Source organism: Symphodus melops, assembly GCF_947650265.1.
Source record: "Symphodus melops genome assembly, chromosome: 5".
NCBI classification, from domain to species: domain Eukaryota; kingdom Metazoa; phylum Chordata; class Actinopteri; order Labriformes; family Labridae; genus Symphodus; species Symphodus melops.
In genome coordinates, this window is record NC_136695.1 from 20,328,245 (window position 1) to 20,342,543 (window position 14,299).

The 14,299-nt window shown below is 38.8% G+C and overlaps 3 protein-coding genes across 4 annotated transcripts in view; 1 reads left to right on the top strand and 2 right to left on the bottom strand.

Moving 5' to 3' along the window:
* ccdc12 (coiled-coil domain containing 12) overlaps positions 1-14,299 on the top strand; it is a 141,894-nt gene that overhangs the window by 17,865 nt on the left and 109,730 nt on the right. The window lies entirely within an intron of this gene.
* LOC306823570 (protein FAM8A1-like) lies at positions 3,220-6,667 on the bottom strand. The gene is made up of 5 exons (XM_079343171.1): positions 6,122-6,667; positions 5,286-5,406; positions 5,030-5,153; positions 4,749-4,888; positions 3,220-4,659 (listed from the first exon to the last, which is right to left on the bottom strand). The coding sequence occupies exons 1-5, from the start codon at positions 6,588-6,590 to the stop codon at positions 4,515-4,517; spliced, it is 999 nt and encodes a 332-aa protein (XP_079199297.1). The 5' UTR covers positions 6,591-6,667; the 3' UTR covers positions 3,220-4,514.
* Positions 8,155-9,895, bottom strand: fabp4b (fatty acid binding protein 4b). Of its 2 annotated transcripts, none has more exons than XM_079344154.1 (5): positions 9,767-9,895; positions 9,024-9,114; positions 8,632-8,807; positions 8,453-8,554; positions 8,155-8,309 (listed from the first exon to the last, which is right to left on the bottom strand). In XM_079344154.1, exons 1-5 carry the CDS (start codon positions 9,767-9,769, stop codon positions 8,256-8,258), a joined length of 426 nt encoding a protein of 141 aa, XP_079200280.1. In that variant the 5' UTR covers positions 9,770-9,895; the 3' UTR covers positions 8,155-8,255. The 2 variants fall into 2 exon arrangements, with proteins under 2 accessions (XP_079200280.1, XP_079200281.1); XM_079344155.1 differs by lacking the exon at positions 9,767-9,895 and adding an exon at positions 9,239-9,265.

Genomic DNA, 14,299 nt, shown 5'->3' on the forward strand with positions numbered 1-14,299 from the left:
TTCTGCAAATGGAAACACAATAAATGAGGAGATTTTGATTTTCCCATTTGTTTTTCCATCTTTGAATTTGTTTTAGATTTTGATCTTTTTTTATATATATATATATATAGCACTTTATCCCCTAACTTGTGTATTTTTAATGTAATTGTAAAAGTGCAGCTTTGTTTCTGTGAATTAGTGGTGAAGACTTTCTTTACATGAGGAGGGCAGAGGTAGCACAGGACAAACACATTTCAATAAGAATTCCTCTGGTCTGTCCATGCCTCAGTGAAGACAAGGAGACATGGCTGTCAGAGAAAGAAAGAAAGAAAGACATGATCGTGAAATGGACATTGGACAAGTACATTACATTTCCAGAGGCAGAAAAGAGGCTAAATAAATTCTAGCACAATTTCTACCCTTCATTGAAGAGTCCTGCATATTTATGTTCATCAAAGCAACATTATCTAAGGAGAGAAAAGCTGAATGTCTCTGCAGTTACAAATTCAGCCTCATGGTTGTCTTGACAACTCGTCAGCCTCAAGCAGAAGTCTGCTGGATTCAAAAACACAAACAGCCAGAAACATAATGTTATGTCATAGAAAAATATATGAGAAATATATGAATAAAAATATCACTCATACTGGGTTGGTTTTTTGCCTCGTATTTAGAACTATTTTTAGAACAGGGGAGAGAACTCCAGCACACATAACATGCTATCCTGGAAAATGAATTTATTCATATCATAGCCAATCTTTATTTATTCCCTTTACTATATAAGAGCTTTTTTGATGCAGTGCACAATCTGACCACATTTAGACACACACATCCAGTTTTAATTGACTGAGTGAACATACAACAATATTGGCCGAGGAGGGCAACTTCCCCCTTAAATAGAACTACATCAGTCTCATTCCTTAGATATCAAATACTCTATAACATTATGAAAACTTTACATCAGGAGAACTAGTGGCACAGTAGTGCCCCATATTGAAGGCTATAGTCCTCCAAGTGTGTGGCCCAGGCTCAAATCCAACTTGTGGTTCCTTTCCCTATTGTCATTCCCCACTCGCTCTCTCTCCCTGATTTCCAACTCTATCCACTGTCCTATCTCCATAAAATAGGCACAAAAGCCCGATCAAAGGTTCTCACAACATTCAGCAATTTTTCTCAACTTCTATACCACAGAAAACTCTATGCTAAACAATATCCACTCCATGTACCAGTTCTGTCCAACTCAAGTAAAAACTGAAATGAAATGTGAATGAAATCTTCTCCTGCTTTGTGAGTGTCAAACTATTCTGCCTTCAGAAGAAATCACTTCATAAACATTCTATTTTTTACCCTTATCTCCTATCATATCGTTTAAATATTTTCTATAATATTAGTACTCACTTGATGATAGTCAATGTCCAAACCTGCGTTTCATCTTTTTAATATCCATGTGTAAACACAGCCATTTTAGCCCCAAAGGTCCTTTAAGATGAACTCATAAATATATATGCATTGATACTAGTTTGTGTTACTCTCATACTCATATATGTTTGTATTAAAACAGGAGTTCACAGTTAACATGTTTGCTCTTCATCAGCAACCCTCTTTATTCAGGCAGAACTCAGCCAGCCTGTGATGACTGCTTCCACTTGAGACGACGGACATGCTGACACACACTGGGAGAATAACAACAAGACTGAGCAGTCCACAGCGACTTTCCATGACTTCAGAACACCTGGAGCCAGCTGCAAACCTTTAATGAAGAAATAACGACTTTAAGGACAGAAATTGTGTCATTCCAGAAAAATATTTTGGTTCAGTTGAGCTCAGGCTGCTTATATCTCTGGCCTGTCCGTGGCTCGATCCAGACACAGGCACATGGTTGTCAGAGAAAGCTGTGAGTCCTCCATGTGGCCTGGGAATGAGTCCTTTATAACAAGAGCCCTGCAGGGTGGCAGGTGCTTGGCTGGATACTGAGACCGTATGGAAGGCCATGTGGCAGCAAGGAACTAGATTTGTCAACACAAGGACATGGGGGGGAGAGAGACTTAGGCTGTTGTTATAATAGTCATTTTTATGTGAATTGGAACAGGATCATTAGTATTTCTAATACTGCCAAACGGCATTATTTTGTCATTTTTTTGATATGCAATAAGGATATATATATATATATATATATATATATATATATATATATTAAAAATGTCTGTCGTTGGAAGTTAAAGGAATCAATTTTAACTTTGCCATCATTAGTACCACATTAGGGCTCCTAGTTATAGACTCTAATAATAGCTGAGTTTCTTTTTTACTGCAAAAGCTGTGAGGCTGGTTATATAGCATCAAGTGTTTTCACACAAACCTTAATTTCAATAATCCTTTTCCCCTTAACTTTCATAAAACCTTCCACCTGCACATTCTCTGTGGATGCGAGCCAGAGCCTGCCTGTCGATACTAAAATAGATTACAAACATGCCTGTGCTACCAAATATAGCTACACTCACTCATCAGTATACAGTGCAGTTATAATGCTGGTGGGTAGTGTCTGCCCACACTTCTCTGCTACTCAACATAGCCCTTCACCAATAAAAGTTATATTACTCTGCTGCCTACAGTGATGGCTTGGTGCATGGGAGCAGCATGTGGAGTCTCTGTTATCTGGGAGTACCATCTGGGGCTGTCAGCTGAAGCTGCCACTTAGCTGGCCTAACACAATCACCCCATCAACACTTGCGGACAATTGGAGCATCAGCAGCTCCCACCGAGTTTATTGGAGCCGGCAGAAAATTCAAAGGAATTGGGGCACAAGTGGCTCAGTGGTTAGTTCATGTGCCCCATGTACAGACACGATACGCCTCAAAGTGGGCAGTCCAGCTTCAAATCCAACCTGTGGCTCTTACATGGCATTGCCCACTCCATTTTCTTCCCTAATTACAGACTCTATCCACTATTCTTTATTTTTAATAAAGGAACAAAAAGTCCAAAAATAAATGTTTAAAAAATAAAGAAAACTCAAAGAAAGACAAATTGTCCTTAAACAAGTCCAAGTTCCTTATAGAATGAGACAATTGTGTGACTGTGAAAGATTCTCCATAAAATATAGCTGGTTAAAGGTGACGAGAGATTATTTTCCTCAGTGCATCGCCATGAATAGAGTTACATCTGTATTACCAACAAACAAACACTAGGTGGAGCCAAACACTGCTCATAGCAGAGCAAATAATACATTAAAGTGCAAATACTTATGGATTCTAATTCTAATTTACAAGATGTATTTATTTTTGTAATACAATACTGGAAATACATACTATTTATCTTTCTGTGAATAAAGTTAAAAAAAAAATTAAGTTTGGGAATTACAATTCCAAGTTGGAAAGATATTTCACAAAAGATACCAGGCCGCACATTTCAACTGACAATTATTTGAGATCCATATTCATCTATACTCTTTGTAAATAATATTTTCAAGAGTCCAAAAGAACAACAAATATTTATACTCATACAAGATATTTTGATAATTTTGTTTGACACTAGGGTGGAAACTAAAAATAAAACAAACGGGTGATAAAGTATAAAGGGACAACCATTATAGCCTTTTCAAAATGACAGTTCCCGTTAGCTTCCAGGTCAACCTTAGTGCAAACTCTTTACAATAAGACTTCTCAGAAATGTGTGTGCTTTCTGCGGTTTGACAACAGCGGAGGGCTTTGTTTCAAAAGCCAATCCGAGAGTTAATACAGGCTTTTAGTAAAAAAAAAAAAAAAAAAAAAAAAAAACATAATGAGGCCACATTGTTGGGTATATAATAAAGCAGCCAAACTGCTGAAAGACATGACATCAAGACATCATTAACATGCAGGAAATGTGTGGATTCATTTAATCTTCTGAAATGCAAAAATGTTTATCACAGAAAGTGTGCCATACATTAGTTGAAGTCACACACATGCTAAGTTCAGAGTGAAGGAATAGCTGCTGTGGTCAGGATTCACTTTTCCGATCAATACATTAAAAGGTGCCTTCCAATAAAGATATTTCAGCATTATCACCCCTTCCATGATGAAGGTCAACAACTCAAAACTGAAGTCTAAGTAACGACTCTTAAGAGGTGTTCTTAATACGAAGACATACTGAAGTTAAAATCTCTTGAATGCATAATTAGTGACTTAAATCTAAGTGAGTCATTACATTCACCCTTAAACTCAAAAGAGAATTTAGAAAAAGGCGAAAAAGAGTCCGATGTCAATTAAACAGTGATGCATACTGTCATGTTTACTGTCTCCAAAAGAACAGCTCAATTCAGCGAAGGAACAGAGAAGCAGCATGTAGACATACATGCAGAAATACAGTACTTGTCCGAGGCAAACCAAACCAAAGTTTTAGGGGACTAAAAAAAGTTCATACTGTTGGGTAACAACCTCTCCTGTGTGTTCTGAGGTTGTCTTGTCTGAGCTCTGCAGGCATTGAACAAAAAAAAAAAAAAAAAGCAAATATCACACAGGGCCAGTTCTGAATACGTTTAAGATTCCCTTCTTGACTGTTTCGCATCATCTCGCTCCTGAGCGCTTCACAACAATTGTACCAGCTACCATGTCATACACAGTCCTGTTGTGCTGGAAAAACAGAAGAGTGATAAAGGCCGGGAAAAAGAAGGCAATTGAAAAGTTCTTGTTTAAGGCTCGGACAGTTGATCTGTATGAAGAGAAAGAGACAGGGGGCTTTAGATTGTTGTTAAACACAGACAAATAGGTTGCATTTCAGATTGATACTAAACTACTTACGCAGACAGAGAGACATTAGATGCTGGCACAACAAGTACCCTGTTAGGCTGAACCAAAACTGATGAGTCACACGTTACAACTCGGAGTCCAACTAGAAACTTCCCTGGAGTGGCTCCTCCGGCTCCCCAAATGCACACAATCTAAAGGGAGAACAGCATAGGGACTATCACTCGTATGAACGGGACATTTTCCAAAAAGGGTTTTAGAGACAAGTTCACTTCAAAAGTAGCTCACTTTCTGAGTGAAAGAATAGATCACAGTCCTTATTTAGGAGTACTTACCTCATAAAAACACACTAATATCCGATACACAAGTGCCACAAGCATCATTTTTTGCAGCTCCTCCATCGAGGTGTCTTCATCTATTTCCTCCACTATGAAATGCATGGCGAACTTGGAAACATCCCTAAAAGATAAAGGAAATAGCACCATATTCAGTTCAGGGTTTGGTTGACTGAGAATGAAAAATTGCAAGCCTAATCATCATATCACATGCAAAGCAGCACTAAGAATAACACAAAGAATAACCTGAACTCACTTGATTCCACTGAGGTGCATAATACTGATGATTATGGTTGCTTTGATAAAAAACAAAATGAAGAAATCCACCATCTCAGCGAGGAGTCTTTGGAGAGGCGAAGGAATAGTATACTCTCGACCTTGATTAGGGAACAAATATGTATGGTTGGACTCAAACAGGAATACTACACAAACAGGGATAGTCCTACACTTCACATACACACTCACTTGTTTTCAATTCTTACACAGGACCTTCACTGATTTGAAATGGTAAAGCATGGCTTATGTTAAGTCTCCATCTACAACTGACTATGTCCTTGGCTATAAATCTGTTGATTATATCATGGTTAACTGAATAATGTTTTTTGGCATAAAAAAAATACTGTAAGATGATTTGGTACCAAGAGTACACGCGATGTTAAAGCCCTGGTGTCAGTAACATAGGTAAACCCTGACACTAACCTGCCACTTGTCATTTCATTACATCTATGCTGACACGTCGTCAAACAGCCTGTGCTGCACTTGACCCCCTTTTTTGTTTTAGTTTTACACGTTTGGGAAGACACCACAATTGAATAATATTAGACTTTTGTCTGGTGCGGATAATAGCATAGTGTCTATATTTAACACATGTGTTAATATACTATGGTGACACATCGTTTATCTACGTGCATGGTTAATGACTTCAGAGTGTCAAGCTACTCATGTTTAGTGAGTCTGCAAAGTTCAGCAGGGCCTGCCAACTGATTGCCTTATAAACTACCAATTCAAATACAAATATATATATATATATATATATATATATATACATGTATATATAACCTCACACGCAGGATGCTTGATGAACACTTTTACCTGGCCTCTGAGCATTTCCGTTCTCCTGCGGTAGCTGCCGCTGCGGCTGGCCGGACACTGCAGCCCCGCCTGCAGCCTCGCCTGCCCGGCTGCTCGGAGGGTTTCCGGCGGCTGGATAAGGAGATAGCGGGAGAACAAACGGGCTGTTGTACCAGTTCTGAGCGTTAATATCCAGGGGTGTCGTCGACGTCCCGCTTGAGGACTGTAAATAATAAGGGCAGGTGATAGCTGACGCTGCCATCCAGCTCTGCCAGTTCACATAACCTGTGTAGTATTGCCACATCCACGCCTGCAGTTTCTCGCAGTACTCCGCTGTGGCCCGGCTTTGGACAGCGTGTTTCTTGCCTTCCGCGTCGCTCTTGTCGCTTACTCTTTGAATTGCATCGTCTTGCAGCGAATCAATTTTGTTAGCAAATGATTTTTTCTTTTCCTTATCGACTTCCATGTTTGTGTTTTCCTTGTCCGCCATGTTTGATGATGGCGTCACGTCACGTACGACGTATTCCGGGTCATTTAATGTGGAAGTGGACAATGTGGCCTTTTAAAATATTGTAAAGAACAACACTTTGACAGGTTTAACGACTTCATATTAATTGAACTACATTTTGTCTATACACAAACGTGTCATTACACTGTTGTCCATTCACACAATGTGAACCTTATGCATCCCTCTATACTACAATTAATGGTACTGTCCAATCTTTGCCTGCTTTTACTATAATCGACCACAAGGATGTGTGCTAGAAGAAACTGAAGAGAAAATGAGTTCTTCAAATTCATGTCATATTTTATTTTCTACGTGAAAAATTAAGGTTATTGTGTTAAATGCAAAAAAAACAACGATTGAGCTACAATAGCCCATAGCTACTGGGTACTGGGCGAATTGGATCAGGTTTCTAATAAATCACCTGTTAAAGGCATGATTCGAGTTTAAAAGGGTAAAACCATTTCAAAGGCGGTCTGACTCTTTAAGCCTGAGCCCATGCACAAGCCCAAATAAGCTTGAGTCTTAACAAAAGGGTATTCGGAAATGTTAAACAAGATGGGGTTCATTTAAGGTGCTCCACAATCCCTCTTCGTATGCCAAAACATAACTTTTGGGAAGACGCGTTTAATTTTTAAACAGGTGTTTTAAACCAATCACAATGCTGTAGTCATTTGAAATCATTTTAAGATCGTGGTTGAGTTTTCAGGACTTGTGATAACGCCTGAAACAGTGTTCATATGGCATGGTCTTATCAAATGTGGCACTCAAGACAAGGATAAGCTTTCATTAGTCTGTACGCTCTGTTGCCTGCAGCACCACCCGGGGTCACAATATTTTACTTAAGCCTGGAAATCTTTTGGAGCATTTGGGCCTCAGTCTACTGCCCCAAAGAACCCTAATTAAAACAAATTATGTGCACTTGCTTGAACCTCTCAGTTCAAGTCAAGAGACTTGGCACACATGAGAGGTCACTACTCTGACCACAAGCAGGGATTTGGCCTCCCCACCTCCCATTCACCAGCCTCCTTGTCACAAGTGGACTGTTCAAGACATGCTTTTCTTTGTTAGAACAAAAGGCCTCTGTAAAGCTCCTTGTTCATGCCAAATAAGACCTTAAGAATGACTTCCTACCCATGTTCTTAAAGCTGACAACTAGCCTTGGTATCAAGACGTTACAGATACCAAGGTGTTACAGTTCCAAACTAAAACTGGATCATAATATTTTGGGTTATATACAAGTACTGCTTAGTGGTTAAAAAAACATTGATTCAATTGTGTTAGTCTTACAATGTATTACAATTTTAATGGAATAAAATGCCTTTATTGTTTTATTCCATTTAGATTTGAATTAAGTATTAAAAGCTAGATAGGCTACACTCCAAATTCAAAACAGAATTGTTTAAAAGGAAGATTTATCAACTGTAATTGCATCACCTACACAAAAAAAAGTAACTTCTGTTTGGTCTAGGAAGAAAAGAAAAACAGCAAAGTATCAGCTGATGAAGGGAATATTGTTTCAGTTGAATTCACTCACAGCTACACAGACTTCATGGTTCAGACTTTATTGGCATGTTTGGCAAAAGCTCAGTGCATTTGTTTGTTTGTTTTTCATGGTGCCAGGCTCACCAGTCTTGATGTTTCATCAACTTAAACCCCTTTCTCATAGGTCCTCACTGCGACAACATCATCCATGGTGCATGTCTGTTGGCAAAAATTTTAGAAAGTTAGAAAGCGTCTTTTTATTCCATTAACAAGATAAAAATGACACATTTAAACTATATATATATGTTATAACTTATAAAACTGTCTAATTGGCTCTTCATTTGATTTTGCAAATTACTAACCGCTGTTAGTTTTCCATCTTGAACCACTCGTTCTAGTGTTGTCTTCTTTCCCTCCCATGCTTGCAGCTGCAACAGTTTCCCATTCTCCAGAGTGAAGGTTGTCTGAAAATAGAGTCAGAATCTTAGAAACATCTCAAATGTGCAGGGTTACAAAAACAATAAAAAACTAAATGACCAACCATTGTTTTTCTGCCATCAGCTGTTGTCTCCTCGAACTCTTCATTCAGTTTGAACTTGATCTCTGTGGTTTTAAAAGTGGTCTCAGACTTCATTGAAACAACGCCAGAATCGTCCACGCTGATCGCCAGGTTTGGCTTTGCCATGTTGCCCATTTGTCGACTGGCAAAGCCCACACCTAAAATATGATCAGGTTTAACTTTCACACTTTTTAAATGATTTCAGTTGCGTATGCCTAATGCTGCAACATGCATTTTTTTTCTTTCTTTCTTTTTTTTAAACTTGCCTTTTGAAACTACCACTTTAGGTTAAAACCTCAAAAACACAATATCCAACAACACAGCATTCTCAGCTTGCAATATTTTCCACAGGGCTACATTTAGAATTACCTTACCGATTGCCTTCATGTATTCATCGAAGTTATCGCTGGACATCAGGGTCCAGTTTCCAACAAATTGCTCAACCATGATGAAGAAGATGACAGTCTGCAACACAAACTCAAGATATTACAAGGTGTCCTGTTTCACCGGTGAGGTGCAGAGACAGACTGGCATTCAGAGAAAATTACATATTTAAAGCCAGCAAACATGTGCCTGATTTAGAGCTGACCAATCAAGATCCGTTTTCTGTTGTCATGGAAACCAGTGGATCAAGAGGCGTGCCTTGTTTTAATCAGATTTTGACGGTGTATTTGAAAGAAGTGAAAGGAGAGCTAAGCTTTCGGGTCTGCTGACTTAAGAATTGGGAGACACAAAAGTGATGCATTAATTTGAGTTGATAGGATTCAATTTGAGGCTGCATGTCGAGCCTGTAGGAGAAATAATTACAGTTTTCCTCAGCTGATCGCAAAACTTCAAACAAACTTCTCTCAGTTGCAGGCTATGCTTTATACATACACACTACACATAGGCCTACTGCTCAAACACAATAAACTAGGCCTAACAGGCCCACATTGAGTCATGATATAACATTTGAAAGGAAATTAACAGTTCCGGGTCGTCCAGGTCATGCATGTTTCCATAGGCTTGCTCAAGTTTTCATTTCTGTATAAAGAATAATAAATATAAACAGACACCAGGCTACTATGTTGCTTTTTGTATTTTGAAATAAGTTCATAAAGAAAGCTACAAGACTTACCATACACCTCAGTTAATGTTCATTTTCAGATGTAATGATGATGTCTGACACTTGAAACCAAAATTAAATTGCTAAACTTATATGCAGCTTGTCTGTCTCGCGCTTAAACATCATCACACTGTGCCATTAAATAGCACCTTATCCGAGTAATTGTTAGTATTGGCTTTGTCCAGCAGATGGCGGCTGTTATATGTAATTACAATGTTCGGTTGATTATTAAGCATGCATGCACACTTTGTTAGTTATCGGCTTGTATTTTCAATCGATGTTACATTTTTGTGGTGTTTTTGTATTTTCTAACTAAATAGTTTTTTCCAAATGTTTTTCCAACTTTGTAAAATGCACTAGATGCCTCCCCAACTTATTTTTAAAACACTTGAAGATAACAGACGTCAGTGGATCTGTGTCCAAATATAGATAGACAGTCAGATACTGCCCCCTGTTGGTTTCAGCAATGCATTGCAGGAGGTCGTATCATATTTGTGCCTTTATCAGTAAAGGAATTCAAAAATACACATCAAAATCAAAACTAGTCAGGCCTCTTTGTGTTGTTGTAAAACTATACTTCATGTTCCGTCTTCTTTGACTCCACTTCTGTTTCACAGCTGAGCTGTCCTATATTATTTTCATTTTTTATTTTTTTTAAACCTAATGAAAGCCTAAGGCATGCAATATGCTGGAAGTGATATATTTAGTAAAGCAATCAATCATATACGTACAGATAAAAAACATTATTTCATTTGTGATTATCTGTTAAATAAATCTTCAAGCTCATGAGAGCAGCTATGAATGTCTTAAGGAGATCAAAGTAGGAGAGCGTGTATGGACAGACATGAAGAGAGCAAATCAGATTCAGGTAAAATGAATTCCTTGTGACAGTTCCCCTCTGTGGATTAAGAAGGGCTAAGTACTCCTCTGACTGCTTTCCACAGATCATGAAGTTCACGTTTGAGTCCAAAATAAGATTTGAGTAGGGAGATAAAATGGAGGATGTAATTGCAAGACAAATTAAGATGCTGCTTTTGCACAATGTGAATTCTCTATGAAGTCATAAAATGATATCAGTACACTTGACATGCATGCAATTCTGTTCTGAGAATAAAAGATGTAACAAAAGCAATTTGAGTTAGAGATTGAATAAATAAAATAGATAAAAATGGAGCACCCTGTCAAAGTCTTTTGAATCTTTCATCAACTGAAAAAAGGTCATTCAAAAATAACTGAGCTCTTTGCAATGTAAAAACCAAAATCATTTTTGTTCTTTTCTCTTACACTAAAAAAATTAAGTTTGATTGTTCATGCCATCATGATTTACTGTCATGTGTTTTTTTTTAAAGTTAAACTCATTCATTTACGTGTGTTCTGAGGTGGGTTTTTGCTGTCTTTTATCAAGCTGGATCTGTGTTTGACATAGTATGCAAAATAAGCTGTTACATAGATAACATTTTAGATTTCATGGTTTCAAATGCATTAGCTTCATGTACTTCAATGACAGCAGTAATGATGTGATAGACTGGACTGTGATATTTTATCAAATGTTGTTTACCGATACAATAAGTTGATTACTTGTTGTGACACCCAGGGGTTTCTCTGTGTACATACAGGTGCCATATAGCAGACGCAGAGCCCGTCTAATGAACATGAACTCTTGCTGGCAGCCGCACAGAAGTCCTTTCCTCCTGGTTTTTCATCAACACTTCAGCCTCCATTGATGGGAGAACAGTGGCCATGGACAAAAGCTGTATATACTGTACAAACACAGCTCTGAGCGGCAGCACACTGACTCATTCTTCAGTGTGTGTGAGAACGGAGGGGGACCCCTTTCAGCTCCTTTGTGTTGGTGTCTGTCAACAGTGTAGTTGGAGGCAGAGCCCATTGTGGCGGCCAGTGTTTCGTATTGACACAGGGCCTCGCTCAGCTTGTTCCCAGGGTCCAACCTGAGGACTCATGAATAATGGAGAGAGGATCCTCAGGGCAAAGGGGAGTTCACAAGTCTGACCGAGCCAGTATCATACCTAAAGCTCAGACAGGTAAAACTGCGGTCACAACAGATCAGGTTGATGTTGAACCTTGCTGCAACTTTATGCAGCAAATATTTCTGAGGGATGTCATGTTGCGTTTAACACATTAGATAAAAAGGCAAAAAACATTCTCAGATCACATATGTCTATCAGTTTAACTTTAATTACCTCAGTGTATTATTTGTTTTATTCTCCTCTTTGCTTGAACATAATTTTCTGTTGTGGGAAAACGTTCGCCTGAAAAAGAGAAAGCACTTTATCCATGAATTGATCTGTGATAGCCTTTATACTGTGTTGTTGTTCTAACAGTGAGATATGTTCATAATGTTAGCTTTCTCGCTAAACTTTAATTTATTTAAAAAATTTTTTAAAAAACCATGGTGGCTCGTCTGGAAAATGTATTTTGGACCTGTATTTCTCAGTGGGGATTTGTTGTCATATTTCAAGTTCAACCAACACATTAGCTAGTTTTTAAAAAAAACCCAGCTAGCATTAACATTTAGCTAACCCCTTTTAGTTATTAGTTTGACAGCTCAAACATAACCTTTAGTATTGAATACTGATAAAACAATAAGATATAAATGACATAAATAAATCCTTTGCAACCACACTATTAGTGATGAATTGAATTAAAAAATATAAATTGGAATCAATTATATTACAAGTTTAAATATTAGGCAATATAAAAATACATTAGCAAGAATAAGAAAACACCTAATGTCAGCATCCAGTACCCTCCTAGCTAGCATTACCACTATCTTTAAGTGTGACAATTGCTAACATTGTAAAGTCATGATAATAAGATATAAAGGCAAAAAACCAAGCTAACAGTATTTTTAGGGAGGAAGTTGAACGCTGACTTTATCTATTGTACAGTCATAGCTAACAGATCTTCGAATATAGAGTTTTACCTTGAAGTTTAGTCCAATTTCCCCCAAGTTTTCTCTTATCACTGTCATCTTTTTAAATGCTGATGAATTAAACAATATTGTCAGACTCCTTTCATTACAACACAGTGACATCTAACAAGGTTCTCTGCGTGAGTTTGACATCAGAATAAAATGTCTCCTTAAGGAATTTGGTGAGTGAACAATGAAAACATTACTTTCTAAAAGCTTTGTGTATGTTGTTCAAATTAAAAAAATAATTAAAAAAGTTATTACTTAGTTTGAATAATAAGAATTGTGTAGATGTCATTAGCCTCACTTTAGCTCTGTTTCCCAGCAGGTCTCCACCATCTGCTGAGAGACTTACACCATGACCTGAGCAACACGTTCTCTCCTCTCTCTTTACACGCCTGCAGCATGAGGGGCAACCAGAGGCCAGGGTGGGCGCCGACTGTTCCTCTCAGCTGGGATGAAGAGAGTGTGCGTGTGTGTGTGTGTGTGTGTGTGTGTGTGTGTGTGTGTGTGTGTGGTGGAGGTCAGAGAGGTGCCTCTTGCTTGTGTGCTTTGAGCTTTTTCATGCTTCCTGCTTTGATCTTTTCTCTCATCCCTTCATCCCACACGCTCCCTACGCCTCAGGCTTCTGGTTTGCAGCACACTGACGGAATGGATGAAGAGACTGAGGTGGTGAGGAGTGGAGGGGAGGGGGCTGCCTCTCACAGAGACACTGCTTGTTCTGTCAATACACAGGAGAAGTACAGGGAGAGTACCGGTGGCAGAGGTCAGTGGGCGGAGGGATCACTCGGAGCCAAAGTGATGCATACTGTACGCTTTTTTTGGTCCTCTTTCATGCTCCTTTAAATCCCCCCACCGTGGGCTGGAATTTTTGTGTGAAAAATGAGTGCGGCAGTGCTTAGAGGGAGACCTCCTGACCGCTTACAACATGGGAAAGCGCTTCCCTCAGCTGGTCATTATATAAAGACAGCAAGAGTCATGAGAATCCCTGATAAATACTTGGCCCGAGGCCTCACGTGTCCCTTGATGTTACATTCAACAATTATTTCCTATCGCTCTATATAATGTGTCCTTTTCTCCTGCTGATCTATTTCTGCTATGTTCAAAATGTTTCCATGTAATCAAAATGACAAGAAGGGAAAGTCCTGGGACAACATGACAACTATCATATGAATTCGTTTCAGAAGACATCCCTTTAACTCTTTCCTGTGTCCCTCTCAGAGCCTAATGTGCGTCACATTCACATAAACATGAGCACACACACACACACACACACACACACACAAACACACACGCAAGCACAGACAGTCCCACCTGCTGAGACCAGATTGGGACACACAAAAGCAGACGCACAGAGCAGAACCCCTAATTGCAGATTAATTGGAAGGGGAAAGCACTTACCTTTATTTGGACATGTGGTAAGTGTTAGGCTGTGACAACTGACTCGGCCATGTCGGCAGATGAGCGCTCTTAATATTTTATGACAGGCTTAGAGGAAGGCGGGGTTCAAGATGGGGACATCCCACACATTACCCACACATTTATCTCTTTTTAAGTCAATGACAGAAATCTTCAATATCTCTGACATCTCCCTGGTGAACTGGCAAGTGAGC

Coding starts and splice junctions, on each gene's coding strand:
- LOC306823570 (XM_079343171.1), bottom strand. CDS start 6,590: ATGGCGGACAAGGAAAACACAAACATGGAAGTCGATAAGGAAAAGAAA. Junction 5,407..6,121: donor CGGAAATGCTCAGAGGCCAG/GTAAAAGTGTTC, acceptor TCCCTAATCAAG/GTCGAGAGTATACTATTCCT. Junction 4,889..5,029: donor TATTAGTGTGTTTTTATGAG/GTAAGTACTCCT, acceptor TTCTCCCTTTAG/ATTGTGTGCATTTGGGGAGC.
- fabp4b (XM_079344154.1), bottom strand. Junction 8,555..8,631: donor CTGATGGCAGAAAAACAATG/GTTGGTCATTTA, acceptor CTCTATTTTCAG/ACAACCTTCACTCTGGAGAA. Junction 8,310..8,452: donor AAGATGGAAAACTAACAGCG/GTTAGTAATTTG, acceptor TTTTGCCAACAG/ACATGCACCATGGATGATGT.